The following is a 27,200-nucleotide window of genomic DNA, read 5'->3' on the forward strand; positions in this document are numbered from 1 at the left end:
TGAAGGATGGTTCTAGAGTCCATTACCTTCATTAGTCAGACAGCTAAACAGTAACCAATACAGGCTTTTGAAGGATGGTTCTAGAGTCCATTACCTTCATTAGTCAGACAGCTAAACAGTAACCAATACAGGCTTTTGAAGGATGGTTCTAGAGTCCATTACCTTCATTAGTCAGACAGCTAAACAGTAACCAATACAGGCTTTTGAAGGATGGTTCTAGAGTCCATTACCTTCATTAGTCAGACAGCTAAACAGTAACCAATACAGGCTTTTGAAGGATGGTTCTAGAGTCCATTACCTTCATTAGTCAGACAGCTAAACAGTAACCAATACAGGCTTTTGAAGGATGGTTCTAGAGTCCATTACCTTCATTAGTCAGACAGCTAAACAGTAACCAATACAGGCTTTTGAAGGATGGTTCTAGAGTCCATTACCTTCATTAGTCAGACAGCTAAACAGTAACCAATACAGGCTTTTGAAGGATGGTTCTAGAGTCCATTACCTTCATTAGTCAGACAGCTAAACAGTAACCAATACAGGCTTTTGAAGGATGGTTCTAGAGTCCATTACCTTCATTAGTCAGACAGCTAAACAGTAACCAATACAGGCTTTTGAAGGATGGTTCTAGAGTCCATTACCTTCATTAGTCAGACAGCTAAACAGTAACCAATACAGGCTTTTGAAGGATGGTTCTAGAGTCCATTACCTTCATTAGTCAGACAGCTAAACAGTAACCAATACAGGCTTTTGAAGGATGGTTCTAGAGTCCATTACCTTCATTAGTCAGACAGCTAAACAGTAACCAATACAGGCTTTTGAAGGATGGTTCTAGAGTCCATTACCTTCATTAGTCAGACAGCTAAACAGTAACCAATACAGGCTTTTGAAGGATGGTTCTAGAGTCCATTACCTTCATTAGTCAGACAGCTAAACAGTAACCAATACAGGCTTTTGAAGGATGGTTCTAGAGTCCATTACCTTCATTAGTCAGACAGCTAAACAGTAACCAATACAGGCTTTTGAAGGATGGTTCTAGAGTCCATTACCTTCATTAGTCAGACAGCTAAACAGTAACCAATACAGGCTTTTGAAGGATGGTTCTAGAGTCCATTACCTTCATTAGTCAGACAGCTAAACAGTAACCAATACAGGCTTTTGAAGGATGGTTCTAGAGTCCATTACCTTCATTAGTCAGACAGCTAAACAGTAACCAATACAGGCTTTTGAAGGATGGTTCTAGAGTCCATTACCTTCATTAGTCAGACAGCTAAACAGTAACCAATACAGGCTTTTGAAGGATGGTTCTAGAGTCCATTACCTTCATTAGTCAGACAGCTAAACAGTAACCAATACAGGCTTTTGAAGGATGGTTCTAGAGTCCATTACCTTCATTAGTCAGACAGCTAAACAGTAACCAATACAGGCTTTTGAAGGATGGTTCTAGAGTCCATTACCTTCATTAGTCAGACAGCTAAACAGTAACCAATACAGGCTTTTGAAGGATGGTTCTAGAGTCCATTACCTTCATTAGTCAGACAGCTAAACAGTAACCAATACAGGCTTTTGAAGGATGGTTCTAGAGTCCATTACCTTCATTAGTCAGACAGCTAAACAGTAACCAATACAGGCTTTTGAAGGATGGTTCTAGAGTCCATTACCTTCATTAGTCAGACAGCTAAACAGTAACCAATACAGGCTTTTGAAGGATGGTTCTAGAGTCCATTACCTTCATTAGTCAGACAGCTAAACAGTAACCAATACAGGCTTTTGAAGGATGGTTCTAGAGTCCATTACCTTCATTAGTCAGACAGCTAAACAGTAACCAATACAGGCTTTTGAAGGATGGTTCTAGAGTCCATTACCTTCATTAGTCAGACAGCTAAACAGTAACCAATACAGGCTTTTGAAGGATGGTTCTAGAGTCCATTACCTTCATTAGTCAGACAGCTAAACAGTAACCAATACAGGCTTTTGAAGGATGGTTCTAGAGTCCATTACCTTCATTAGTCAGACAGCTAAACAGTAACCAATACAGGCTTTTGAAGGATGGTTCTAGAGTCCATTACCTTCATTAGTCAGACAGCTAAACAGTAACCAATACAGGCTTTTGAAGGATGGTTCTAGAGTCCATTACCTTCATTAGTCAGACAGCTAAACAGTAACCAATACAGGCTTTTGAAGGATGGTTCTAGAGTCCATTACCTTCATTAGTCAGACAGCTAAACAGTAACCAATACAGGCTTTTGAAGGATGGTTCTAGAGTCCATTACCTTCATTAGTCAGACAGCTAAACAGTAACCAATACAGGCTTTTGAAGGATGGTTCTAGAGTCCATTACCTTCATTAGTCAGACAGCTAAACAGTAACCAATACAGGCTTTTGAAGGATGGTTCTAGAGTCCATTACCTTCATTAGTCAGACAGCTAAACAGTAACCAATACAGGCTTTTGAAGGATGGTTCTAGTCAGTCCATTACCTTCATTAGTCAGACAGCTAAACAGTAACCAATACAGGCTTTTGAAGGATGGTTCTAGAGTCCATTACCTTCATTAGTCAGACAGCTAAACAGTAACCAATACAGGCTTTTGAAGGATGGTTCTAGAGTCCATTACCTTCATTAGTCAGACAGCTAAACAGTAACCAATACAGGCTTTTGAAGGATGGTTCTAGAGTCCATTACCTTCATTAGTCAGACAGCTAAACAGTAACCAATACAGGCTTTTGAAGGATGGTTCTAGAGTCCATTACCTTCATTAGTCAGACAGCTAAACAGTAACCAATACAGGCTTTTGAAGGATGGTTCTAGAGTCCATTACCTTCATTAGTCAGACAGCTAAACAGTAACCAATACAGGCTTTTGAAGGATGGTTCTAGAGTCCATTACCTTCATTAGTCAGACAGCTAAACAGTAACCAATACAGGCTTTTGAAGGATGGTTCTAGAGTCCATTACCTTCATTAGTCAGACAGCTAAACAGTAACCAATACAGGCTTTTGAAGGATGGTTCTAGAGTCCATTACCTTCATTAGTCAGACAGCTAAACAGTAACCAATACAGGCTTTTGAAGGATGGTTCTAGAGTCCATTACCTTCATTAGTCAGACAGCTAAACAGTAACCAATACAGGCTTTTGAAGGATGGTTCTAGAGTCCATTACCTTCATTAGTCAGACAGCTAAACAGTAACCAATACAGGCTTTTGAAGGATGGTTCTAGAGTCCATTACCTTCATTAGTCAGACAGCTAAACAGTAACCAATACAGGCTTTTGAAGGATGGTTCTAGAGTCCATTACCTTCATTAGTCAGACAGCTAAACAGTAACCAATACAGGCTTTTGAAGGATGGTTCTAGTCAGACCTAAACAGTAACCAATTACCTTCATTAGTCAGACAGCTAAACAGTAACCAATACAGGCTTTTGAAGGATGGTTCTAGAGTCCATTACCTTCATTAGTCAGACAGCTAAACAGTAACCAATACAGGCTTTTGAAGGATGGTTCTAGAGTCCATTACCTTCATTAGTCAGACAGCTAAACAGTAACCAATACAGGCTTTTGAAGGATGGTTCTAGAGTCCATTACCTTCATTAGTCAGACAGCTAAACAGTAACCAATACAGGCTTTTGAAGGATGGTTCTAGAGTCCATTACCTTCATTAGTCAGACAGCTAAACAGTAACCAATACAGGCTTTTGAAGGATGGTTCTAGAGTCCATTACCTTCATTAGTCAGACAGCTAAACAGTAACCAATACAGGCTTTTGAAGGATGGTTCTAGAGTCCATTACCTTCATTAGTCAGACAGCTAAACAGTAACCAATACAGGCTTTTGAAGGATGGTTCTAGAGTCCATTACCTTCATTAGTCAGACAGCTAAACAGTAACCAATACAGGCTTTTGAAGGATGGTTCTAGAGTCCATTACCTTCATTAGTCAGACAGCTAAACAGTAACCAATACAGGCTTTTGAAGGATGGTTCTAGAGTCCATTACCTTCATTAGTCAGACAGCTAAACAGTAACCAATACAGGCTTTTGAAGGATGGTTCTAGAGTCCATTACCTTCATTAGTCAGACAGCTAAACAGTAACCAATACAGGCTTTTGAAGGATGGTTCTAGAGTCCATTACCTTCATTAGTCAGACAGCTAAACAGTAACCAATACAGGCTTTTGAAGGATGGTTCTAGAGTCCATTACCTTCATTAGTCAGACAGCTAAACAGTAACCAATACAGGCTTTTGAAGGATGGTTCTAGAGTCCATTACCTTCATTAGTCAGACAGCTAAACAGTAACCAATACAGGCTTTTGAAGGATGGTTCTAGAGTCCATTACCTTCATTAGTCAGACAGCTAAACAGTAACCAATACAGGCTTTTGAAGGATGGTTCTAGAGTCCATTACCTTCATTAGTCAGACAGCTAAACAGTAACCAATACAGGCTTTTGAAGGATGGTTCTAGAGTCCATTACCTTCATTAGTCAGACAGCTAAACAGTAACCAATACAGGCTTTTGAAGGATGGTTCTAGAGTCCATTACCTTCATTAGTCAGACAGCTAAACAGTAACCAATACAGGCTTTTGAAGGATGGTTCTAGAGTCCATTACCTTCATTAGTCAGACAGCTAAACAGTAACCAATACAGGCTTTTGAAGGATGGTTCTAGAGTCCATTACCTTCATTAGTCAGACAGCTAAACAGTAACCAATACAGGCTTTTGAAGGATGGTTCTAGAGTCCATTACCTTCATTAGTCAGACAGCTAAACAGTAACCAATACAGGCTTTTGAAGGATGGTTCTAGAGTCCATTACCTTCATTAGTCAGACAGCTAAACAGTAACCAATACAGGCTTTTGAAGGATGGTTCTAGAGTCCATTACCTTCATTAGTCAGACAGCTAAACAGTAACCAATACAGGCTTTTGAAGGATGGTTCTAGAGTCCATTACCTTCATTAGTCAGACAGCTAAACAGTAACCAATACAGGCTTTTGTAATATTTCTATTTCTGTTCTTGTCATATTAGCAGTCATTCTGTATAGTTCAAGTTGTAACTTCCAAAGTATATTTGTGAAATGGACATTTGTAAATAAGTATACCTTTTTGAAAATAGAAGTTGTACGTGGCAGACCTGCTGAACATGTTGTTTAGAGTTCCTGTCAAATGTACTGATACTCCACTCTGCCCCCCCCCCCCTAGGCTGTTTTCTCAAGGAGTGCTGAGGAGAAGGAGGAAGCCAGTGTTTGATATCGCCCGTAACGTACTCGAGCTCATCTATGGGCAAACCCTCACCTGGTAAAATGCCTGTTTGCATGCCATGAGTCGTCTCACCTCGTATCTCTGTGACATAATTGTTTTGTCATGCTTCCTTAGATGCTGCAGGTGCCGTCAGCCCTGGGTCGTCTCTTTCTTTTGATGATAATGTCATTGAGGTTTCTGTGGTATTTATGTCTCCTTCTCTGTCATCGTTTCCCACAGGCTCGGCTTGTTCTTCACTCCTTTACTGCCAGCTGTGCAGATCCTCAAGCTGTTGTTGTTGTTCCATATGAAAAAGGTAGGTAGGTCCCAGCTCAGAGCTCAACCAATGTAACCATTACACAGTAAAGGTAGGTCCCAGCTCAGAGCTCAACCAATGTAACCATTACACAGTAAAGGTAGGTCCCAGCTCAGAGCTCAACCAATGTAACCATTACACAGTAAAGGTAGGCCCCAGCTCAGAGCTCCACCAGTGTAACTACTTCAGTGACAGTGGTACACTCCTTAAAAGAGGTCAAACTATCATGTCCAAACTCTGCACTTGTCATAACCAGAGGCCCAAAAAGTGTTGACAAACGATTAGGTAAGTAAAGGTCCCGTCCAGAAACATAAGGTCCCCAACTTAATTCCCACCCGCTCATGCTCTGTTCGCCTGCCTTCTCTGACCTTGTTCACTTTGACCTGAGGCACTTCCTTCAATTGAAAATGAATAGGATCCGCCATTTTGTTGCCAGCTATCGCACTCAGTGGAAACCCCAGCGGTGTTAGACACATTAGTCTTTCTTCTCTTGTTGCTTTTCTCCCTCCTCAGAGCAGTCTACTGGTGAACTCTCTTGTTGCTTTTCTCCCTCCTCAGAGCAGTCTACTGGTGAACTCTCTTGTTGTTGCTTTTCTCCCTCCTCAGAGCAGTCTACTGGTGAACTCTCTCGTTGCTTTTCTCCCTCCTCAGAGCAGTCTACTGGTGAACTCTCTCGTTGCTTTTCTCCCTCCTCAGAGCAGTCTACTGGTGAACTCTCTTGTTGCTTTTCTCCCTCCTCAGAGCAGTCTACTGGTGAACTCTCTTGTTGCTTTTCTCCCTCCTCAGAGCAGTCTACTGGTGAACTCTCTTGTTGCTTTTCTCCCTCCTCAGGGCAGTCTACTGGTGAACTCTCTCGTTGCTTTTCTCCCTCCTCAGAGCAGCCTACTGGTGAACTCTTGTTGCTTTTCTCCCTCCTCAGAGCAGTCTACTGGTGAACTCTCTTGTTGCTTTTCTCCCTCCTCAGAGCAGTCTACTGGTGAACTCTCTCGTTGCTTTTCTCCCTCCTCAGAGCAGCCTACTGGTGAACTGCCAGGCCTCCAGGAAGCCGTGGAGAGCCAGTCAGATGAGCACCCTCTTCATCTCTCTGCTGTGTTTCCCCTCCTTCCTCGGGGCCACCGTGTCTGTGGCCTACACCATATGGATGTGAGTCTGTCCAACACACACACGTGTGTTGTCTGACACACACACACACACACACACACACACACAAATATATCAACCTATACCAATGTAGGCGCAAGTATGCATGCATACAGTACATGCACCTTTTCGCTTTTGAGTCTATGTTGCTATGTAACATCCCTTGAAAAGTACACATCTCTGGAATTGTGCTGGGAAGGACAACCTGAACAGAAAATATATTTCAGCCTGAACATTACTCTTCAGGTTGACACTGCAGTATGAAAAGGATGTTGTGGTCCAAATGTTTCTTCTCCTCTTCCCTTCGCCTCCCCCCATAGGATTAAGCCCCCCTCTGGTTGTGGTCCAAATGTTTCTTCTCCTCTTCCCTTCGCCTCCCCCCATAGGATTAAGCCCCCCTCTGGTTGTGGTCCTAATGTTTCTTCTCCTCTTCCCTTCGCCTCCCCCCATAGGATTAAGCCCCCTCTGGTTGTGGTCCTAATGTTTCTTCTCTTCCCTTCGCCTCCCCCCATAGGATTAAGCCCCCCTCTGGTTGTGGTCCTAATGTTTCTTCCCCTCTTCCCTTCACCTCCCCCCATAGGATTAAGCCCCCTCTGGTTGTGGTCCTAATGTTTCTTCTCTTCCCTTCGCCTCCCCCATAGGATTAAGCCCTCCTCTGGCTGTGGTCCTAATGTTTCTTCTCCTCTTCCCTTCGCCTCCCCCATAGGATTAAGCCCCCTCTGGTTGTGGTCCTAATGTTTCTTCTCTTCCCTTCGCCTCCCCCCATAGGATTAAGCCCTCCCCTCTGGTTGTGGTCCTAATGTTTCTTCTTCCCTCTTCCCCTCTGGCTGTGGTCCTAATGTTTCTCTCCCCCCTTCGCCTCCCCCCATAGGATTAAGCCCTCCTCTGGCTGTGGTCCTAATGTTTCTTCTCCTCTCCCCTTCGCCTCCCCCCATAGGATTAAGCCCTCCTCTGGCTGTGGTCCTAATGTTTCTTCTCTTCCCTTCGCCTCCCCCCATAGGATTAAGCCCTCCTCTGGCTGTGGTCCTAATGTTTCTTCTCCTCTTCCCTTCGCCTCCCCCCATAGGATTAAGCCCCCATAGGATTAAGCCCTCCTCTGGCTGTGGTCCTAATGTTTCTTCTCCTCTCCCCTTCGCCTCCCCCCATAGGATTAAGCCCTCCTCTGGCTGTGGTCCTAATGTTTCTTCTCCTCTCCCCTTCGCCTCCCCCCATAGGATTAAGCCCTCCTCTGGCTGTGGTCCTAATGTTTCTTCTCCTCTCCCCTTCGCCTCCCCCATAGGATTAAGCCCTCCTCTGGCTGTGGTCCTAATGTTTCTTCTCCTCTCCCCTTCGGCCTCCCCCATAGGATTAAGCCCTCCTCTGGCTGTGGTCCTAATGTTTCTTCTCCTCTTCCCTTCGCCTCCCCCCATAGGATTAAGCCCTCCTCTGGCTGTGGTCCTAATGTTTCTTCTCCTCTCCCCTTCGCCTCCCCCCATAGGATTAAGCCCTCCTCTGGTTGTGGTCCTAATGTTTCTTCTCCTCTCCCCTTCGCCTCCCCCCATAGGATTAAGCCCTCCTCTGGTTGTGGTCCTAATGTTTCTTCTCCTCTTCCCTTTGCCTCCCCCCATAGGATTAAGCCCTCCTCTGGCTGTGGTCCTTTCAGGAACCTCCCCTTCATGTTCCACTCAGGCAAACAGTGGGCCCAGGAGCTGAAGAGTACCAACCCCAAGCTGGGCTGGCTCAACTGGATACACAGCTGCTTGGTGGAGAACCCCTTCTTCCTGTTCCTGTTGGCAGGTGTCTTTCTGTGAGTCAGCATCCAACAAGGACATTCTTTGGACTGCTCTGGATATTTCTTGTTGTGTGCCGTTTGGCTGACACTATTATGCAAAGCCACTAACAGTACAGTGTATGTTTTAAGTATGTTATGTTCACCTACCTGGCAGTTCATTTTGCCTCTCTTTTTTTCAGAATGGTCATTTACATTCACACCCAAGTTTTAGACGGCCAAAGGAAAACAATCAGTCTGCTACAGGAGCAAATAGAAAATGTGTGTGTGGACAAAACACTTCTGGTTTCATTGAATATTCTTACAAAGATTGTGATCTGTGTGTTGATGGTTACTCATCTGTTATTTTTCATCACCAGGAGGGGAAGGACAAGAAGTTCTTAATTACTAGTCTGCAGGCCATCCATGAGAAGAGGCAGTATCCACTGTCCCCTTCCTCCAGGCCTCAGCCACAAGGCAGTGAGGTGAGTGACCCTGACTGCGCGGTGTTCATTAGCGTACGCAACAGGAAAATGTTTAGCAACAGAAAATTAAAATGTTCAGCAACAGAAAATGAAAATGTTCAGCAACAGAAAAGGAAGTCCAGGTAGGCCCTCCCTGTTTGTGTGCTTTCTTCTGTTTGGTACCTAATGAACATGACCCTGTTGTATGACCTCCAAGAGCTGCTGCTGTGATTAGTCTGTACCAAAACCATGGTGTTGTCTTCTGACAGATCTGTCTTGTCCTGCAAACACAGATTCAGGTTGATGTGTTAGTCTAAACAGATTGAGGTCATTTCTGTTAAATATTACATTTGTTTCCCTTATGTCATTTCAGGTTTAATATGTTTTAGTGGAAGATTAAATTATTCCAGAGTGTTCATTGGATGCTGCATGTTAAATTTTGGACTCTCATCACATCAAGGATATTTGGCTGCTTTCAACCAGTCAAAGTGAACTCAAAGTGGAGTGATGTGTGTGGTGAAGGACATTGAGACATTTCTTGTAGAATGTAACTATGACTGATATGTATTCAAGACTATCAGAATGTAAAGTAACTGAGACTGATATGTATTCTAGACCATCAGAATGTAAAGTAACTGAGGTTGATATGTATTCTAGACCATCAGAATGTGAAGTAACTGAGACTGATATGTATTCTAGACCATCAGAATGTGAAGTAACTGAGACTGATATGTATTCAAGACTATCAGAATGTAAAGTAACTGAGGTTGATATGTATTCAAGACTATCAGAATGTGAAGTAACTGAGACTGATATATATATTCAAGATCATCAGAATGTGAAGTAACTGAGACTGATATCTATATTCAAGACCATCAGAATGTGAAGTAACTGAGACTGATATATGTATTCTAGACCATCAGAATGTGAAGTAACTGAGACTGATATATGTATAACTGAGACGGATATGTATTCTAGACCATCAGAATGTGAAGTAACTGAGACTGATATATGTATTCAAGACCATCAGAATGTGAAGTAACTGAGACTGATATGTATTCTAGACCATCAGAATGTGAAGTAACTGAGACTGATATGTATTCTAAACCATCAGAATGTGAAGTAACTGAGACTGATATGTATTCTAGACCATCAGAATGTGAAGTAACTGAGACTGATATGTATTCTAAACCATAACTGTCTAATTTGCCTTTTGTTAATACATATTTTTAAATATATTTATTGTCTCTGGAATGTCTGTCACCGCTTTCAAGCTTCAATGTATACTGAACAAAAATATAAACGCAACATGCAACAATTTCAACGATTTTACAGTTTGTTAAGTAACTGAGACAGTTTGTTGTGACGTTGGCCTCTTTGTGAAGTAACCCCTGAGACTGCACCAGCCCTTTTCTATGACCATCCCCCTATGTCTCCTAACCCAGGCTGCTGTGGTCAGACCATCAGAATGTAAATTCCTGGAGGAGATTATCTCCTCATGGCCACAGTATAGAGACAGAGTGAGTTTCTAGACCAACAAAGGAATTTCTTCCACCTCACAGAATTGAAGACCATCAGAATTTATGTTCTGGAGAAGGATATAAAAGATCGGTCAAGAATCCAACTGAATGAATTTTCTACTAGTATGGTATTTCCAATGTGGGCCATAACTAATTTGCCTTTTGGAATAATACATATTTTACCATAACTCTGTTTATACAATAGCCTCAGTTATGAGGCTTGCATCTATTGCTGTACAGGATGAAAGATTAAACTATTTGTGGGATGCTATGTAATGTGAGAATTGTATTTCTGTGTAAAGTTTCACTTAAGTCACTGGCAAGCCCCATGAACACAGTTGGGACCTGGCATCATGAGAGAGCCTTTTTCTGCTCTTCTGAATAAAACCCCCCCTTGAGAATTCTCAACAGACCATATTTCTCTCAGACGAGAGGACAAAGGTTGCAGACCAGCTTACCTCGATAATGAGAGACAGGTGAGTTTTGAGACCAGACTGCTGAATATTTTAACCATCACAGAACTTGGTTAAACTCTTTATGTTCTGAGAAGGATAAAGAATAAGAACAAGTCTTTGAATTAATTACTATTTGGCTAGGAATTTTGTGAAACTTTTGGAAACTCCTTGAACAATACGGGACCACATCCCATAAACATCTATTCTATAATGACATGAATTAATGTCACTCTGAACTATCCTTCTAACCACAACAAATAGAGAGAGAAGGTGGACATACTCTCCAACAGAAACAAACTTTTCAACAGAGATCAAGACGACACACTGAGCGTAAATCTATATATTGATTGCAATTGTTCCCGAATGAGTGAGCGTTCATGTGCAAAGGATTAGCATTTAAATTTTTATAATATTTAACTTTGCGTCTCATATCAGTTGACCCCCACTTCCCTTTTTGTCCCCCAAGCCGCGATACCCGTTTATCCCACTAGGGAAACAGCGTTATCATTTCCTTGTAACGATCTACTGTTTGTTTATGCATTTCTGTGAATTACTTAGTTAAATAAATATTTTAAGACAATTGATGTATGGATGACTCATAGTGAAGACTGGGTTCGTGCAGATAACCAACAATTTTCGACGTTTGGAATGAGACTAACATGAGGTAAATAATGATTCATTAATCAAGACTGGTTGATCAGATATTAAAATATCTAAAAGTTATATTTGGAAAATTATAACTTTGTAATCTGAATATTTTCCTTGGTGCCCTTACTTCCTAGTTAATTACAGTTACATGATTAATCATTTTAACCTCTCTGGGAAATGTGGGACGGTAGCGTCCCACCCTGCCAACAGCCAGTGAAAGTGCAGGGCACCAAATTCAAAACAACAAAAATCACATAATTAAAATTCCTCAAGCATACAAATATTTTACACCATTTTAAAGATAAAATTCTCATTAATCCAGCCACAGTGTCTGATTTCAAAAAGGCTTTACAGTGAAATTGTTAGGTCACCACCAAGTCACAGAAAAACACAGCCATTTTTTCCAGCCAAAGAGAGGAGTCACAAAAAGCAGGGTCTTAGCCCTTCCCCTTCTATTAACACAATATAAGCATTATCAATTATTAGAATACATCAATCATTTTGTGCAGCCCCTATCATGACCCCAAGATGACCCCCATCATTACCTAGATTGTTACTTAACATTCATTGCTAGGAGGCGACATATCACAAAGGGAAGGAGGGGTGAACAATGCCCTTTTACTCAGACATTTCTGTGGAACTCAATCCAGTAATATGTGAGTTATGCTGCAGGATGAGTAACATGGAACTTGTAGAAAGCCAAGAGTAGGATTGCATCATCTTCTTGTGAAGCAGGAAGAGAAACCTTGTACCCACCCCAAATCCACCTGTTGATTTATATCTTATGATGGGTTTTCCTATGCAATGCTCTTAGGACTACCAAACAAACAGGTGGATGTACATCTCTACGACCTCTGTTGGTATGTAAGACAATATATATATATCATTATACTACTAGTGAAAGATCACATTTAGTCCTTTTTATTGCAGAAAATAAAGTCTACTCAGGAAATATTAGTTGTATCTTGCTCTAACAGGTTATTTTCATGTTAAGTTAATTATGACTGATACATTTTTTAAATATATTTTATAAAGCATAGAATAAGTTACACTGATCGATTTTGTTTTTGTCTGAAGCAAATATCCAAAGACTACAGCATTTCACAGGGTTAAATGAAATGAAATATTGATTTATTCTGTTTCCCTCTAGTTATGGAGAAAATGGAGCCTCAAAGGAGAGTGTACATATCTCTCCCTAAAAAACACAGGACCGCTTTGGCCAAAAAGTGTAAACTGGTAAACAAACACTTATTTTTCTGACCATCCTAAAACACACTCACAGGTGTAGGATCTTAATTTGACCAGTTTGTCACAGCAGGAAAATAATCCTGCAGCAACAGGAAATGTGGATTATAATTAATGGACATTTTTAGTTATGCCAAATCAAGTATTTGATTTGTTGCAACAACAGGGTTATCAAATTAAGGTTCGATATCTGTAGTTCTTAGTAGCCTATGAATGGATGTAGTGTATTTTTCATAGTATTCCTATTACAGACACACAATATAATTACTTTACCATGATAACATTTTAAAATAAAAATATGAATGGCTTTATTTTGTTTCTGTTGGACAGGATCACGGGCTCGTCATTAAGGATCTCAGCACTAACATAAATGAAGGATACCTACAAGCTTACTTCCGACAGTGGGGCAGTATTACAGCATGCACGGTAGGCTGATTTAAGTCATATCAATTATTGTAATATTAGCCTCACGTGGATAAGGCCTAAACCATACCTTTTTAAAGGGGCAATCTGTAGTTTTAAACAACATAACATCCACCCCTCCACCTTTTTTTACACTGCAGTCAGTGGAGTAAAACAAGCTTATATTTTGCATTCTAATGGGGTAAGACAGTAAGACAGTTGAACTAATCTCACAAGGTATTTATAAGTTATATTCCTCAAGAGTCAATGGCTGTATATCAGTAATTTAAAAGTCCATAAATGGATGTAGATATTACAGATTGACCCCTTTTAAAACAACGTATTTTCTTGGATTATTGGTGTTTTTATTGGTTATGGTGATGGTCCATCCTTTGAAAACAGATCAAGAAGACTCCACAGGACTCTGACTCAAAGAGTGCCAGTGCGTTGGGATACGTGGGTTTTTCCTCTGAGGAGGAGGCAGATACGGCAGACTGGGCGGGTCCTCACTATATAGGAGGCATGGAAGTGGAGGCCAAGAGAGTTGTCAGTCTGAAGGTAAATCAAAACAGAGCATTGGGCAAAGACTTGTTGAATGAATCAGCAATGTTTCTATGTCATAACAACCACAAAAGTAAATATGATGATGTTGAATCAATGTGGAAAACTGATTGGATTTACAAAAAGTCATCAACATATGAGAATATCATATTTTTTCACTTCAATCTGCTGACTTTTTGTTGTTGTTGTGATTACACATTGGAAACATGTTTTAATGAGTGTTGTGTTGACATGGTTGTGTGTAGGTTGTGTTGACATGGTTGTGTGTAGGTTGTGTTGACATGGTTGTGTGTAGGTTGCTTTTATCCAGCACATGCAGCCAGGAAACATGTTTTAATGAGTGTTGTGTTGATATGGTTGTGTGCAGCCAGTCTTGTCGATATGTCACTGTCTGGGTCACAGGTCTTTCAGCACCAGTCAAGTCTTAAGTCTCAACAGGGCGAGTCTGAGTCAAATCTTAAGTCTCTCTCTTCATAAACAGATGTGTTCTGATCCATGCAGGGTAACATTGCGTTGCAGGTTAGACTCTTCTAGGTCAAAGGTCAATTTGTTTAAAAATATATATACTTTGATTCAATACTTGACTATTATTACACAGAGTCAAGTCTAAAGTCATGTGCAAGAGTCCAACAGAAGTGTCACTGTTTTTGCAACTCTTTTACCATGCTAAAATCTAATCTTTCATATAGATGGATGACCCAGAAGGTTGAGGTCATCCCAGCCAGGTCTATCTGCAGACGTGACCATGGGGCTGTTCATCAGTTGAGCATCTTGGAGAATGTATCAGACGCCGGATGATACTGTACATACGTTATTTAAATTTTAAAAAGCAATTTTGGATGGGATACATGGATTATTTGTTGAAAAATAAATGTAGATTATAATTTTTTTCTATGATTTGGTTTGATTGTAAAAATTTGTTTTCAGATGTCTTATGTACCTTGATTTACTGATTTGTAATGAAATGCCAATTGTTTTCAATGTTGTGAACATTATAAGGCCTATGTTGCATTAACTTTTAGTAGAATCACCGAAGATATTACTAGAAAGGGACATTTCCTAAAGAAAATGTGTGTTTGCTAGAAGTATTTATGATAGTGACAGCAATAGTAGCAATGATTGATTGATTGATTGATTGCATTTATAGGGCCCTGTAAATCTGCGGTATGCAGAACACTGACGGAATCCAGACATTAAAACAGAATTGAACAATGTTCAAAAATGTATATATATTTTTTATTTTACCTTTATTTAACTAGGCAAGTCAGTTAAGAACAAATTCTTATTTTCAATGACTGCTTAGGAACAGTGGGTTAACTGCCTGTTCAGGGGCAGAACGACAGATTTGTACCTTGTCAGTTCAGGGGTTTAAACTTGCAACCTTCCGGTTACTAGTCCTCCACGCTCTAACCACTAGGCCACCCTGCCGCCCCTCCACTCTAACCACTAGGCCACCCTGCCACTAGCCCCTCCACTCTAACCACTAGGCTACCCTGCCGCCCAGTGGTTATTGTAAACCACTAGTATCAACAAAATGTAGCCTATTGAAAATGAGTACATTTGCCCAAGTTTATCATGTCATAAGACATGAACACAATGCATCAGTGATTCATATTTTCTGCAAACTTCTAGAGGGCGATGAGAATTGCATTCGCCATCACACTGCCCTATCCAATCTGGACAAGAGGAATACCTATGTAAGAATGCTGTTCATTGACTACAGCTCAGCATTCAACACCATAGTACTCAACAAGCCCATCATTAAGCTTGAGGCCCTAGGCCGGCTACCCTGCCACTCACACTGCCCTATCCAATCTGGACAAGACGGGACCACAGTGGAGAAGGTGTAAAGTTTTTAAAAGTTCTTCTGCGTACACATCACGGACAAACTGAAATGGTCCATGCAAACTGACAGTGGGGTGAGAAGGCGCAACAGCGCCTCTTCAACCTCAGGAGGCTGAAGAAATTTTGCTTGTCACTTAAAACCCTCACAAACTTTTACAGATGCACAATTGAGAGCATCCTGTCTGGCTGTATCACCGCCTGGTACGGCAACTGCACCGCCCATAACCGCAGGGCTCTCCAGAGGGTGGTGCGGTCTGTACAATGCATTACCGGGGGAAAACGACCTGCCCTCCAGGACACCACCTACAGCACCCGATATCACAGGTTTGCCAAAAAGATCATCAAAGACAACAACCACCCGAGCTACTGCCTGTTCCCCCCACTACCATCCAGAAGGTGAGGTCAGTACAGGTGCATCACAGACAGAAGCTATTTCTCAAGGCCATCAGACTTTTAAACAGCCATCACTAGCACAGAGAGGCTGCTGCCTACCTGCAGACTTGATATCATTGGCTACTTTTAATAAATGGATCACTAGTCACTTTAATAATGGCACTTTAATGTTTAGATTATGTTTACATTTTATACCATCTATTACATATTGCGTATGCCGCTCTGTCATTGCTCATCCATATATTTACATATTCTTATTCCATTCCTTTATTTAGATTTGTGTGCATAAGGTAGTTGTTGTGGAATTGTTAGATTACTTGTTATTGCAGATGTTGGAACTAGAAGCACAAGCATTTCACAATAACATCTGCTAACTATGTGTATGTGACCAATAACATTTGATTTGATTTGAATTCCTTGTCTGTATGTGTGGTGCGCAAGCCTGCCACTTTGTGTAGCTGTTAGTGAGGATTCTAATGAAAAGTGTTCTGGTAGATTGAAAGGCTTTCCCATAAACCTTTGCAATTAGATGTTAACTACAAAGTAGCCTATGCTTACCTTACTAATCAATCAGTGGGTATTTGTTTTGCAAACTCTGCCATCACGTGTGCACTACAAAAACACTTCTAAACTGCCTCTTGCTACTGTAGGTGCACACTGGAATTAAAGGGTAAATGCACCCCAAAATCAAACATTTGCAAAAGAAATCCAGACCTCAAAAGTGGTCTCTTGATGTTGTTTTGCTTTGGACTTAGAACATCAAATTGTATTAGTCACATGCGCCGAATTCAACAGGTGTAGTCCTTTGAGTGAAATTCTTACTTACGAGCCCCTAACCAACAATGCAGTTTACAAAAATACAGATAAGAATAAGAAATAAGTAACAAGTAATTAAAGAGCAGCAGTAAAATAACAAATAACAAGACTATATACAGGGGGGCACCGGTAAGTTGAGGTAGTATGTACATGTAGGTAGAGTTATTAAAGTGACTATGCATAGATGACAACAGAGAGTAGCAGTGGTATAGAGAGAGGGGGGGGGGGCAATGAAAATAGTCTGGGTAGCCATTTAAATAGATGTTCAGGAGTCTTATGGCTTGGGGGTAGAAGCTGTTTAGAAGCCTCTTGGACCTAGACTTGGCGCTCCGGTACTGCTTGCCATGTGGTAGCAGAGAGAACAGTCTTTGACCATTTTTAGGACCTTCCTCTGACACCATCTGGTATAGAGGTCCTGGATGACAGGATGCTTGGCCCCAGTGATGTACCGGGCTGTTCGCACTACCCTTGTGGATGGAGGCCGAGCAGTTGCCATACCAGGCAGTGATGCAACCAGTCAGCTCTCGATGGTGCAGCTGTAGAACCTTTTGATGATCTGAGGACCCATGACAAATATTTTCAGTCTCCTGAGGGGGGATAGGTTTTGTCGTGCCCTCTTAACGACTCTCTTGGTGTGCTTGGACCATGTCCAATGTAGTTGTCTTCTATTAAAACTTTTTTATCTTCTTCTTGATAAACTGAAGGGAAAAAAACGGGAGAACGGAAACCTTAAACGAAATGGAGGAAACGGAATTTGGAAAAAGACCAATCGGAATCAGGCAACAACAAAACAATACAGATTTTACAGTGCCCAACATTTATATAGTGCCTTTCCAGATGATGACAATAATTTGTGCCAGAACACTCACCACAGCTGGAGAGGTGAGGAGTGATACATGCCAATTAGAAATGAGGGGAAGGTTAGGTGTGCCATGATGGAAATGTACATGTTAGCAGATGCCCTTATCCAGAACAGGCGCAAATAGGGTTAAGTGCCTTGTTCAAGGGCACATCAACCGATATAACCTCAGGGATTCAAACCAGCAACCTTTCAGTTACTGGCCCAACGTTCTTAACCGCTAGGCTACCTGCCGCCCGGATTTAGCCAGGACACCAGAGTTAACACTCTTACGATAAGTGCCATGGGATATGTAGTGACAGAGAGTAAGGTCACACGTTAAGGTTTCATCCGAAAGAGAGCCTCCTACGCAGGGAAATGTCCCCATCACTTCCCCTAGGGCATTGGGATTTTGAGACTAGAAGGAAGAGTGCCCCCTACTGGCCCTCCAACACCACTTTCAGCAGCATCCAGGGACCGACCAGGAAAGACCCTGCTTGGCTTCATAGGCAAGCCAGCAGTGGGATGCACGGTGGTATGCTCATGGTACTAATTGGGTTTTCATAGGCTATGGGTTCTGGACAAACTGGTTAGGTAGTGAAATATGAAGCTCTGCTCTACTGCTTTGGTTGAAAGGGCATATTAGCTTTCAGATGTTGCTAGTTGTTTGTTTTAATGAAATGCTGACTGTTCCAAAACCACTAAGGATCAATGTATTTTTCCCCATGTGGACCTTATCCATACTGTGACCATGATCATTAAACATGTGGGTTGGTGATTCTGGGTAAGGGCCGATACAGCTTAACATGTAGTTCTTCACACCTGTGTGTACTTGGGCAGAGCCAGATTTTTTTTTTGAACAATGTGCGCTCTCTGGTTCATGCAGATTCTCTTCCCATTTGTGGTGAAAGCAAAGAATAATCACGTTGAAAACATCAGAAAATGCCACTGTTGGCTAATTTGAAAGACCAAATGCATAAGTCAAACTGCCACACTACGCCACCCCAGGTTTATACAAGAGCATGTGGTGCTCTGCCTAACACACATTGTTAAAGAGCAGGTTGTTAAAGAGCATGAGGCGCTCTGCCTAACTGCATGTGGTGCTAACACACATACAGGTTGTTAAAGAGCATGGGGCGCCTGGTTGTTAAAGAGCATCTGCCTAACACACATACAGGTTGTTAAAGAGCATGGGGTGCTCTGCCTAACACACATACAGGTTGTTAAAGAGCATGGGGTGCTCTGCCTAACACACAGGTTGTTAAAGAGCATGGTTGTTAAGGTTGTTAAAGAGCATGAGCATGAACACACATACAGGTTGTTAAAGAGCATGCTCTGCCTAACACACATACAGGTTGTTAAAGAGCATGTGGTGCTCTGCCTAACACACATACAGGTTGTTAAAGAGCATGGGTTAAAGAGCATGGGGTGCTCTGCCTAACACACATACAGGTTGTTAAAGAGCATGGGGTGCTCTGCCTAACATACAGGTTGTTAAAGAGCATGGGGTGCTCTGCCTAACAGGTTGTTAAAGAGCATGGGGTGCTCTGCCTAACACACATACAGGTTGTTAAAGAGCATGGGGCTCTGCCTAACTTGTTAAAGAGCATGGGGTGCTCTGCCTAACACACATACAGGTTGTTAAAGAGCATGTGGTGCTCTGCCTAACACACATACAGGTTGTTAAAGAGCATGGGGTGCTCTGCCTAACACACATACAGGTTGTTAAAGAGCATGGGGTGCTCTGCCTAACACACATACAGGTTGTTAAAGAGCATGGGGTGCTCTGCCTAACACACATACAGGTTGTTAAAGAGCATGGGTTGTTAAAGTGGCCTAACACACATACAGGTTGTTAAAGTGGGGTGCTCTGCCTAACACACATACAGGTTGTTAAGGTTTGGGTTGAAAAATAAACAAGTCTATAACAGTTTACGTGTTTTATTTCTCCTTCACCATTAGTATAAAACCTTAATCATTCAAGATTCTCTATTTTTAGCCTGGTTAAAGTGAAGGAGAACACAGCTAATATACAATAAACAAAACAAATTAAAAACAGGTTCATGTGTAGGTTTGACGGAATCACTAATTACACATTTATTTAACATATCAATATGACATCAAACAGAACCCAACCGCTCAGACAAGCTCCAGCTCTCCGTTTGTGTCCTAAAACAGATTTTCACCAAGTAAGCAGCTTAATTTACCCTGTCCCGCAGCTCAATTTTCCCTGGGTAAGGGTTATTTTTTGTGCCACGAGAAGTTTTTTTAACAAGCTATGTTTTCAAAACTGTAATATTTACATTAATTCTGATTATTTCCTGGGATACACATCATCCTGAAAAATATGCAAATATATTTGTTATAAAGAATACTATGTTTCCCTTGATGGGGTGATGCTGAATGCAAAAAAAACGTTGCTCGACTTACCCCACTCTCCTCTACAATAGGAAATAGACATTTACTGATAAAAGCGAGAGCACAGGTCTAACTGTAGTCAGATTAGCAAGGAATTGATTGACCTCTATCCATGGTGCTGAAACTCCACTATAGCAGTCATTTGCTTGTCTGGTTGTTTAGCGCAACATGCATGGGATATTCACCAGTCAACACAATTAGCGGGTTATTAGCTAATGAATTCCATTTTCACTAGGCTATAATATCCTCAAAATATCTTACCAGTCGGCCAACAGTGCTTCATGGGCCTACATTAAAACTAGGCTACATACAAAAATAGTTTGGACTTTGAGAGAACTTTGAGTTGATGAATTTGCAACAAATACAACAAGAAACAATTATATTCCTGTGTATATTTTAGATGGTGTATGATAATTGGTGGCTGTGATTGCTGTGATCTTTTTGGCCAGTGTAATTCCCTACCTCTAATACAGCATGGTTATCTGACTGGTTGTCCTTGGGAAAGCTGTCTTGTGGATTATTTTATGACTTTACAGGAGTAGAGACATTGTACCCTCTACTGGTACCCCCTAAATGAAACTCAACCATCCCTCGCCTCTTCTCTCTCTCTCTCTCTCTCTCTCTCTCTCTCTCTCTCTCTCTCTCTCTCTCTCTCTCTCTCTCTCTCTCTCTCTCTCTCTCTCTCTCTCTCTCTCTCTCTCTCTCTCTCTCTCTCTTTTCTTTCTCTCTTCTCTAACACTGTGACTTTTCTGTGTCTCTGAAGGTGGATATGAAGATCTTTCACTACAAGGTTCACCTGTCAGAAGAGGTGTCAAGGGCAAACATAAAATTCAAACCCTGTCACACCTACCTGGTAAAACCGCTGCTGTAACACACACACACACACTGAAACACACTCACCTCTGTATCCCACTGGTATCACCACCTATTTTCAATGTGGATAATTGGGTAGTATTGGGTTGAGACGTTAATCAATGTGATTGCCCACTCAAAAAGACAGCTAAAAATGGGTTGAATTTCCAATGTTGTATCACTGCTTTCAACCATCTAAAAGCACAACAAAATTCCAATGGAAAAACAATGTTTGATTTTTGGTGTAGTTGTCACCCAAATATCTATCACTGCGCTTTCAACCATTTAAAACCACAGCAAAGTTCAAATGGGAATACAATGATATTTTGTTTATTTATACAACAGATTAATGTGTTATCACTGTGCTTCATTTATTAGCAGAACCAAATTACCTGGATTGCAGTTGAAATGACATTAAAAGTGCACATGATCAATGCCATTTGAAATTTCCACAGATTTTTTTCACGTTTGTGAAGATCTCCACAAACCTTCAACGACCTACTGTATGTATGCTATCTTCAACCTGCACGCTTTATGTGATTACATAAGAAGAAATGTATAGTTACAATAACCATGGGTGCGTTACTCATTTAAGGTTTATTGTTACATTAGTTTGGAAGATAGCCTTAACTTTAGGCTCTTTACTGTATTACAAAAGTATTATTGAATTGTGTTTGGTTGACAAGGCAACCACATATCAACATGTAAAAGAGATGTGTCTACTGCATGGATAGTTCCATCTGAGCCACTAATAGCACTTTAACTTGTATTGTTGGTTGAGTTGGAGACGTTAATCCAACATGTCATTTGTTAACTTGTCGAAAAGTTAATAGGCTATTTATAAAAATAAATAAAAAATAGGCTATTTATAAAAATAAATAAAAATAGGCTATTTATAAAAATAAATAAAAAATAGGCTATTTATAAAAATAAATAAAAAATAGGCTATTTATTGTATTTCAAACGTGATATTGAGTTTGATTGAAGGAGATTTATCTTCTGCTTGGATAGTTTCATCTGTTAAAACTGTAAATGCACTTTAAACTAGCAAGCACACACATTTTCTTAAGACATTTACTATATTCCACATTTCTATTTGGTACTATTTTTCCTTTGGAATAGAAGCGTTGCGCGATGCGTTTTACGTAAATAATCACGGCCTCGATGCAGCCAATCACTGCTGAGGCGCGTTGATCGACAAAAAAAAGGAAAATGGCGGAAAGCAGCGCGGAAATCACATTCAAAAAGGTAAGAGAAAGTAGCCAATACTATTAATTGTTATATGTTGTGAGTCACAATTTCGACTAAAGCAAGATCACAAGCCTCATTTTCAAATTAGACTGAGCAGACTGTATGGAGCTAATTCAGCGGGGTAGAGCGCCAAATCATCAGCCTACTGGATACTTCTGACAACACTGGCAGTTGTTTTTGGAAGCAGTTCACTACAGTAACTTTAACGTACTGTTGTCGTGCATACTGTTATTCAGAATCATATGTTTTCTCTTTCTTTTTAGGAGACGGTAAGCAAACTCCTGTCAAGCTTCTTCAAGGACGAGAGAACTAAAGGCGAGTTGCTAGCTAGTGGAGATGTGTAATGTAACTATCCTGGAAAGGAGTTGGACCTGATCATGTTTAGTCAAATGAAACAACAGTTGTAGGCTGTTAACTAAGTCGTCGCAATTTGACCTTTGTTTCTTTGTTTTTCTCAAGTCGGTGCCGATGCTGTTCTCCTTATGGCAGAGATGCTACATGTGTTTGTTCAAGGTAAGTTCAAACGATTGATTGTGGCTGTAATGTACATGGAAATCAATGGAGGTTTTTATACAGGCTGAGATGATGGTGTTTATATAACTTCAATATGAGATGAAGATATCAGGGCCAGGATTCGGAAAGCATCTTAGAGTAGGAATACTGATCTAGGATCAGATGTGTCCCCTATCCATATAATCGTATTCATTATGATCTAAAATGATGAAGCATAGCTCGGCAGTCTTTAATCCGAGTTGCTTTGGGAATACAGACCCTGACTCTTTGTTTCTCAGAAGCTGCACAAAGAACGATAAAACAGGCTGAGGCAGAGGACTGTGACAGAATGGACATAGAACACTTTGAGAAGATCCTGCCTCAACTGGTGTGTAAATATACCCATGAATTCTATTAAATATCCTCTCCTATTATTGTCAAGGAATGACAGTATAAGAATCAACAGTCATAACATATTTAATTTCTTCCCCAGCTGTTGGATTTCTAGTATGACTTCAGGCCAGAAGATGGCGCCAGAGACCCATCCAGTCCTCAATTCAGAATTCGAGAGATTGACCAACTCTTGGAGGACAATGGAAATAAAGAAAAATACTTCTGTTTTGTTTGTAAATGTAAATAAGCCCTTTATTTACTTTTATTGGCCTCCAAGAGTGTCTGAATCTACTTCTTAATTCATGCACCTTGGTTGGAGAGAGGGAGGGATCCCTTCCACCGGTCCTACATTCAGCCCATGTAGGATATTCTATTGTAATTAGTCCTTTATTTCAGTTACATTGCACACGGTCTCTAATGAACTGTGTACATTTTGCCCTGTGGTTTTGCCTCCGTTTGTCGTTTGAAATGATTTGAATCCATTGCTAACTAATAAAAGTTGTGTGTTTTTTATTTGTATTACATCAGTCTGACACCTATTTTCTTGGGGGAACATGTATTGTAAACCTAAAAGCGCTTTATTGTAATCAGTTGTGTGAAGGAATTCACACCTAGTACTCCAGCAGCATTGGGGGAGGATCTGGTGTTTGACCATAAAACATATATGGCAACCTTATTGGGACTCACTTTGGATCGAAATTATACAATGGTCAAAGTGCAGACGGGCTGCTTTAATGGTCAAGGTGCAGACGGGCTGCTTTAATGGTCAAGGCAGACGGGCTGCTTTAGGTCAAGGTGCAGACGGGCTGCTTTAATGGTCAAGGTGCAGACGGGCTGCTTTAATGGTCAAGGTGCAGACGGGCTGCTTTAATGGTCAAGGTGCAGACGGGCTGCTTTAATGGTCAAGGTGCAGACGGGCTGCTTTAATGGTCAAGGTGCAGACGGGCTGCTTTAATGGTCAAGGTGCAGACGGGCTGCTTTAATGGTCAAGGTGCAGACGGGCTGCTTTAATGGTCAAGGTGCAGACGGGCTGCTTTAATGGTCAAGGTGCAGACGGGCTGCTTTAATGGTCAAGGTGCAGACGGGCTGCTTTAATGGTCAAGGTGCAGACGGGCTGCTTTAATGGTCAAGGTGCAGACGGGCTGCTTTAATGGTCAAGGTGCAGACGGGCTGCAAGGTGCAGACGGGCTGCTTTAATGGTCAAGGTGCAGACGGGCTGCTTTAATGGTCAAGGTGCAGACGGGCTGCTTTAATGGTCAAGGTGCAGACGGGCTGCTTTAATGGTCAAGGTGCAGACGGGCTGCTTTAATGGTCAAGGTGCAGACGGGCTGCTTTAATGGTCAAGGTGCAGACGGGCTGCTTTAATGGTCAAGGTGCAGACGGGCTGCTTTAATGGTCAAGGTGCAGACGGGCTGCTTTAATGGTCAAGGTGCAGACGGGCTGCTTTAATGGTCAAGGTGTAGACGGGCTGCTTTAATGGTCAGACGGGCTGCTTTAATGGTCAAGGTGCAGACGGGCTGCTTTAATGGTCAAGGTGTAGAAGGGCTGCTTTAATGGTCAAGGTGTAGACGGGCTGCTTTAATGGTCAAGGTGCAGACGGGCTGCTTTAATGGTCAAGGTGCAGGTGCAGATGGGCCGCTTTAATGGTTAAGGTGCATGATGGTTATGGTTAATCATGAATAATGAGTGAGAAAGCTGCACAAATATCACAACCCCCCCCAAAAATGCTAACAATAATGGCAGGTCAGCGCTTTTGGGGGGTTGTGATATTTGTGCAGCTTTCTCACTCATCATTATTCACTATTAATTCAGGACTATCTGTAATCATGTTATCGTCCACATTAATGTGGAAAATACCCTCAAATTAAAGCTGACAGTCTGCACTTTAACCTCGTAGTCATTGTATCATTTCAAATTCAGAGTGATGGAGTACAAAGCCAAAACAATAATTACGTAGTGTATTGAATATGTTTATATTTAACACAATAGAAACAGAAACCATGGGCCATGTTCAGGACTAAGAAACATCACAGAACATTTAGATACAAACTATGCCGAACAGATATGATTGTCTTATGCATTAAGGTCATTGTTTGTACATTGCATATCAATTGAATTCAGATGATCTTAGCTCTAAAGATGATCTTTATGTTTTTGGGAACCTTCACAACAGAAAGTTTTGCATAAATGAATACACCCCAGTGGTGCAGTCCTCTTCTATACAGTACCTCCACACTACAGCCCACCTGTGTTTGGCTCTGCAACAACAGGTGGTTGCAGCATGCTCTCTGGCTGGCTTCGCCCCCCCCCCCATCAAAGGCTACTGGAGCAGTTGGAAGCAATTAGAGTAATAAGGGGAGCAGCCAGGCCCTTGGATGATGACAAGTGGCAGGAAAAAAGGAGTACCCCCTCTGGACACTTTGAAGTTCCCTTCTGCTGTCCTGCGATGTTGAGTTAGGAGGGGAGGGGAGGGGAGGAATGGGACTTCGAGGTACAGGCCAGTGGAAAGTTGAATGGAGTGTGCGTGCATCAGTGTGTTTTTGTCTCTGTGTGTGTGTCAGCCAAACCATTGCAGAGACCACACGCATAGATCTTCCATTTGAAAAGAAGAAGCAAAACAGAAGGAATTGGAACATGACTCCCTGACAGGGAAGAGCAGGGTGTAATTATGATGGTAAATAAATTATGGCATGGGGGCTGGGTTATTTTAACCTTGAGAGAGTCTGATGACTGGGTTATTCTAACCTGAGAGAGCTCTGATGACTGGGTTATTCTAACCTGAGAGAGTCTGATGACTGGGTTATTCTAACCTGAGAGAGTCTGATGACTGGGTTATTCTAACCTGAGAGAGCCTGATGACTGGGTTATTCTAACCTGAGAGAGCCTGAGAGCTAACCTGAGAGAGCCTGGATGACTGGGTTATTCTAACCTGAGAGAGTCTGATGACTGGGTTATTCTAACCTGAGAGAGCCTGATGACTGTGGGTTATTCTAACCTGAGAGAGCCTGATGACTGTATTCTAACCTGAGAGAGTCTGATGACTGCTATTCTAACCTGAGAGAGTCTGATGACTGAGAGAGTCTGATATTAACCTGAGAGAGCTAACCTGAGAGAGTCTGATGACTGGGTTATTCTAACCTGAGAGAGTCTGATGACTGGGTTATTCTAACCTGAGAGAGTCTGATGACTGGGTTATTCTAACCTGAGAGAGTGACTGATGACTGGACTGTTATTCTAACCTGAGAGAGTCTGATGACTGGGTTATTCTAACCTGAGAGAGCCGGATGACTGGGTTATTCTAACCTGAGAGAGTCTGATGACTGGGTTATTCTAACCTGAGAGAGTCTGATGACTGGGTTATTCTAACCTGAGAGAGTCTGATGACTGGGTTATTCTAACCTGAGAGAGTCTGATGACTGGGTTATTCTAACCTGAGAGAGCCTGATGACTGGGTTATTCTAACCTGAGAGAGTCTGATGATGACTGGGTTATTCTAACCTGAGAGAGCCGGATGACTGGGTTATTCTAACCTGAGAGAGTCTGATGACTGGGTTATTCTAACCTGAGAGAGTCTGATGACTGACTAACCTGAGAGAGTCTGATGACTGGGTTATTCTAACCTGAGAGAGTCTGATGACTGGGTTATTCTAACCTGAGAGAGTCTGATGACTGGGTTATTCTAACCTGAGAGAGCCGGATGACTGGGTTATTCTAACCTGAGAGAGTCTGATGACTGGGTTATTCTAACCTGAGAGAGTCTGATGACTGGGTTATTCTAACCTGAGAGAGCCTGATGACTGGGTTATTCTAACCTGAGAGAGTCTGACTGGGTTATTCTAACCTGAGAGAGTCTGACTGGGTTATTCTAACCTGAGAGAGTCTGATGACTGAGAGTTGATGACTGCTTATTCTAACCTGAGAGAGTCTGATGACTGGGTTATAACCTGAGAGAGAGCCTGATGACTGGGTTATTCTAACCTGAGAGAGTCTGATGACTGGGTTATTCTAACCTGAGAGAGTCGGATGACTGGGTTATTCTAACCTGAGAGAGTCTGATGACTGAGGAGTTATGACTGCTAAACCTGAGAGAGCCTGATGACTGGGTTATTCTAACCTGAGAGAGCTGATGACTGGGTTATTCTAACCTGAGAGAGCCTGATGACTGGGTTATTCTAAC

General features: G+C 41.6%; 2 protein-coding genes and 1 pseudogene across 2 annotated transcripts; all 3 read left to right on the forward strand.

The window, feature by feature from the left end:
• The window catches only part of LOC124026060, a 34,896-nt pseudogene extending 25,110 nt beyond the window's left edge, over positions 1-9,786 (forward strand).
• Positions 9,787-12,669: 2,883 nt separating this feature from the next.
• On the forward strand, positions 12,670-14,435 carry LOC124026061 (heterogeneous nuclear ribonucleoproteins A2/B1-like). The gene is made up of 4 exons (XM_046339235.1): positions 12,670-12,753; positions 13,093-13,188; positions 13,567-13,722; positions 14,415-14,435. The coding sequence occupies exons 1-4, from the start codon at positions 12,670-12,672 to the stop codon at positions 14,433-14,435; spliced, it is 357 nt and encodes a 118-aa protein (XP_046195191.1).
• A 7,611-nt stretch (positions 14,436-22,046) lies between these two features.
• Positions 22,047-23,545, forward strand: LOC124026062 (centromere protein X-like). The gene is made up of 5 exons (XM_046339237.1): positions 22,047-22,135; positions 22,402-22,453; positions 22,598-22,651; positions 22,930-23,018; positions 23,124-23,545. The coding sequence occupies exons 1-5, from the start codon at positions 22,100-22,102 to the stop codon at positions 23,136-23,138; spliced, it is 246 nt and encodes an 81-aa protein (XP_046195193.1). The 5' UTR covers positions 22,047-22,099; the 3' UTR covers positions 23,139-23,545.
• The last annotated feature ends 3,655 nt before the right edge of the window (positions 23,546-27,200 follow it).

The sequence above is a fragment of the Oncorhynchus gorbuscha genome, unplaced genomic scaffold (assembly GCF_021184085.1).
Source record: "Oncorhynchus gorbuscha isolate QuinsamMale2020 ecotype Even-year unplaced genomic scaffold, OgorEven_v1.0 Un_scaffold_2543, whole genome shotgun sequence".
Taxonomy (NCBI): domain Eukaryota; kingdom Metazoa; phylum Chordata; class Actinopteri; order Salmoniformes; family Salmonidae; genus Oncorhynchus; species Oncorhynchus gorbuscha.

Coding starts and splice junctions, on each gene's coding strand:
- LOC124026061 (XM_046339235.1), top strand. CDS start 12,670: ATGGAGAAAATGGAGCCTCAAAGGAGAGTGTACATATCTCTCCCTAAA. Junction 12,754..13,092: donor TGGCCAAAAAGTGTAAACTG/GTAAACAAACAC, acceptor TCTGTTGGACAG/GATCACGGGCTCGTCATTAA. Junction 13,189..13,566: donor GCAGTATTACAGCATGCACG/GTAGGCTGATTT, acceptor CTTTGAAAACAG/ATCAAGAAGACTCCACAGGA.
- LOC124026062 (XM_046339237.1), top strand. CDS start 22,100: ATGGCGGAAAGCAGCGCGGAAATCACATTCAAAAAG. Junction 22,136..22,401: donor CGGAAATCACATTCAAAAAG/GTAAGAGAAAGT, acceptor CTTTCTTTTTAG/GAGACGGTAAGCAAACTCCT. Junction 22,454..22,597: donor CAAGGACGAGAGAACTAAAG/GCGAGTTGCTAG, acceptor GTTTTTCTCAAG/TCGGTGCCGATGCTGTTCTC.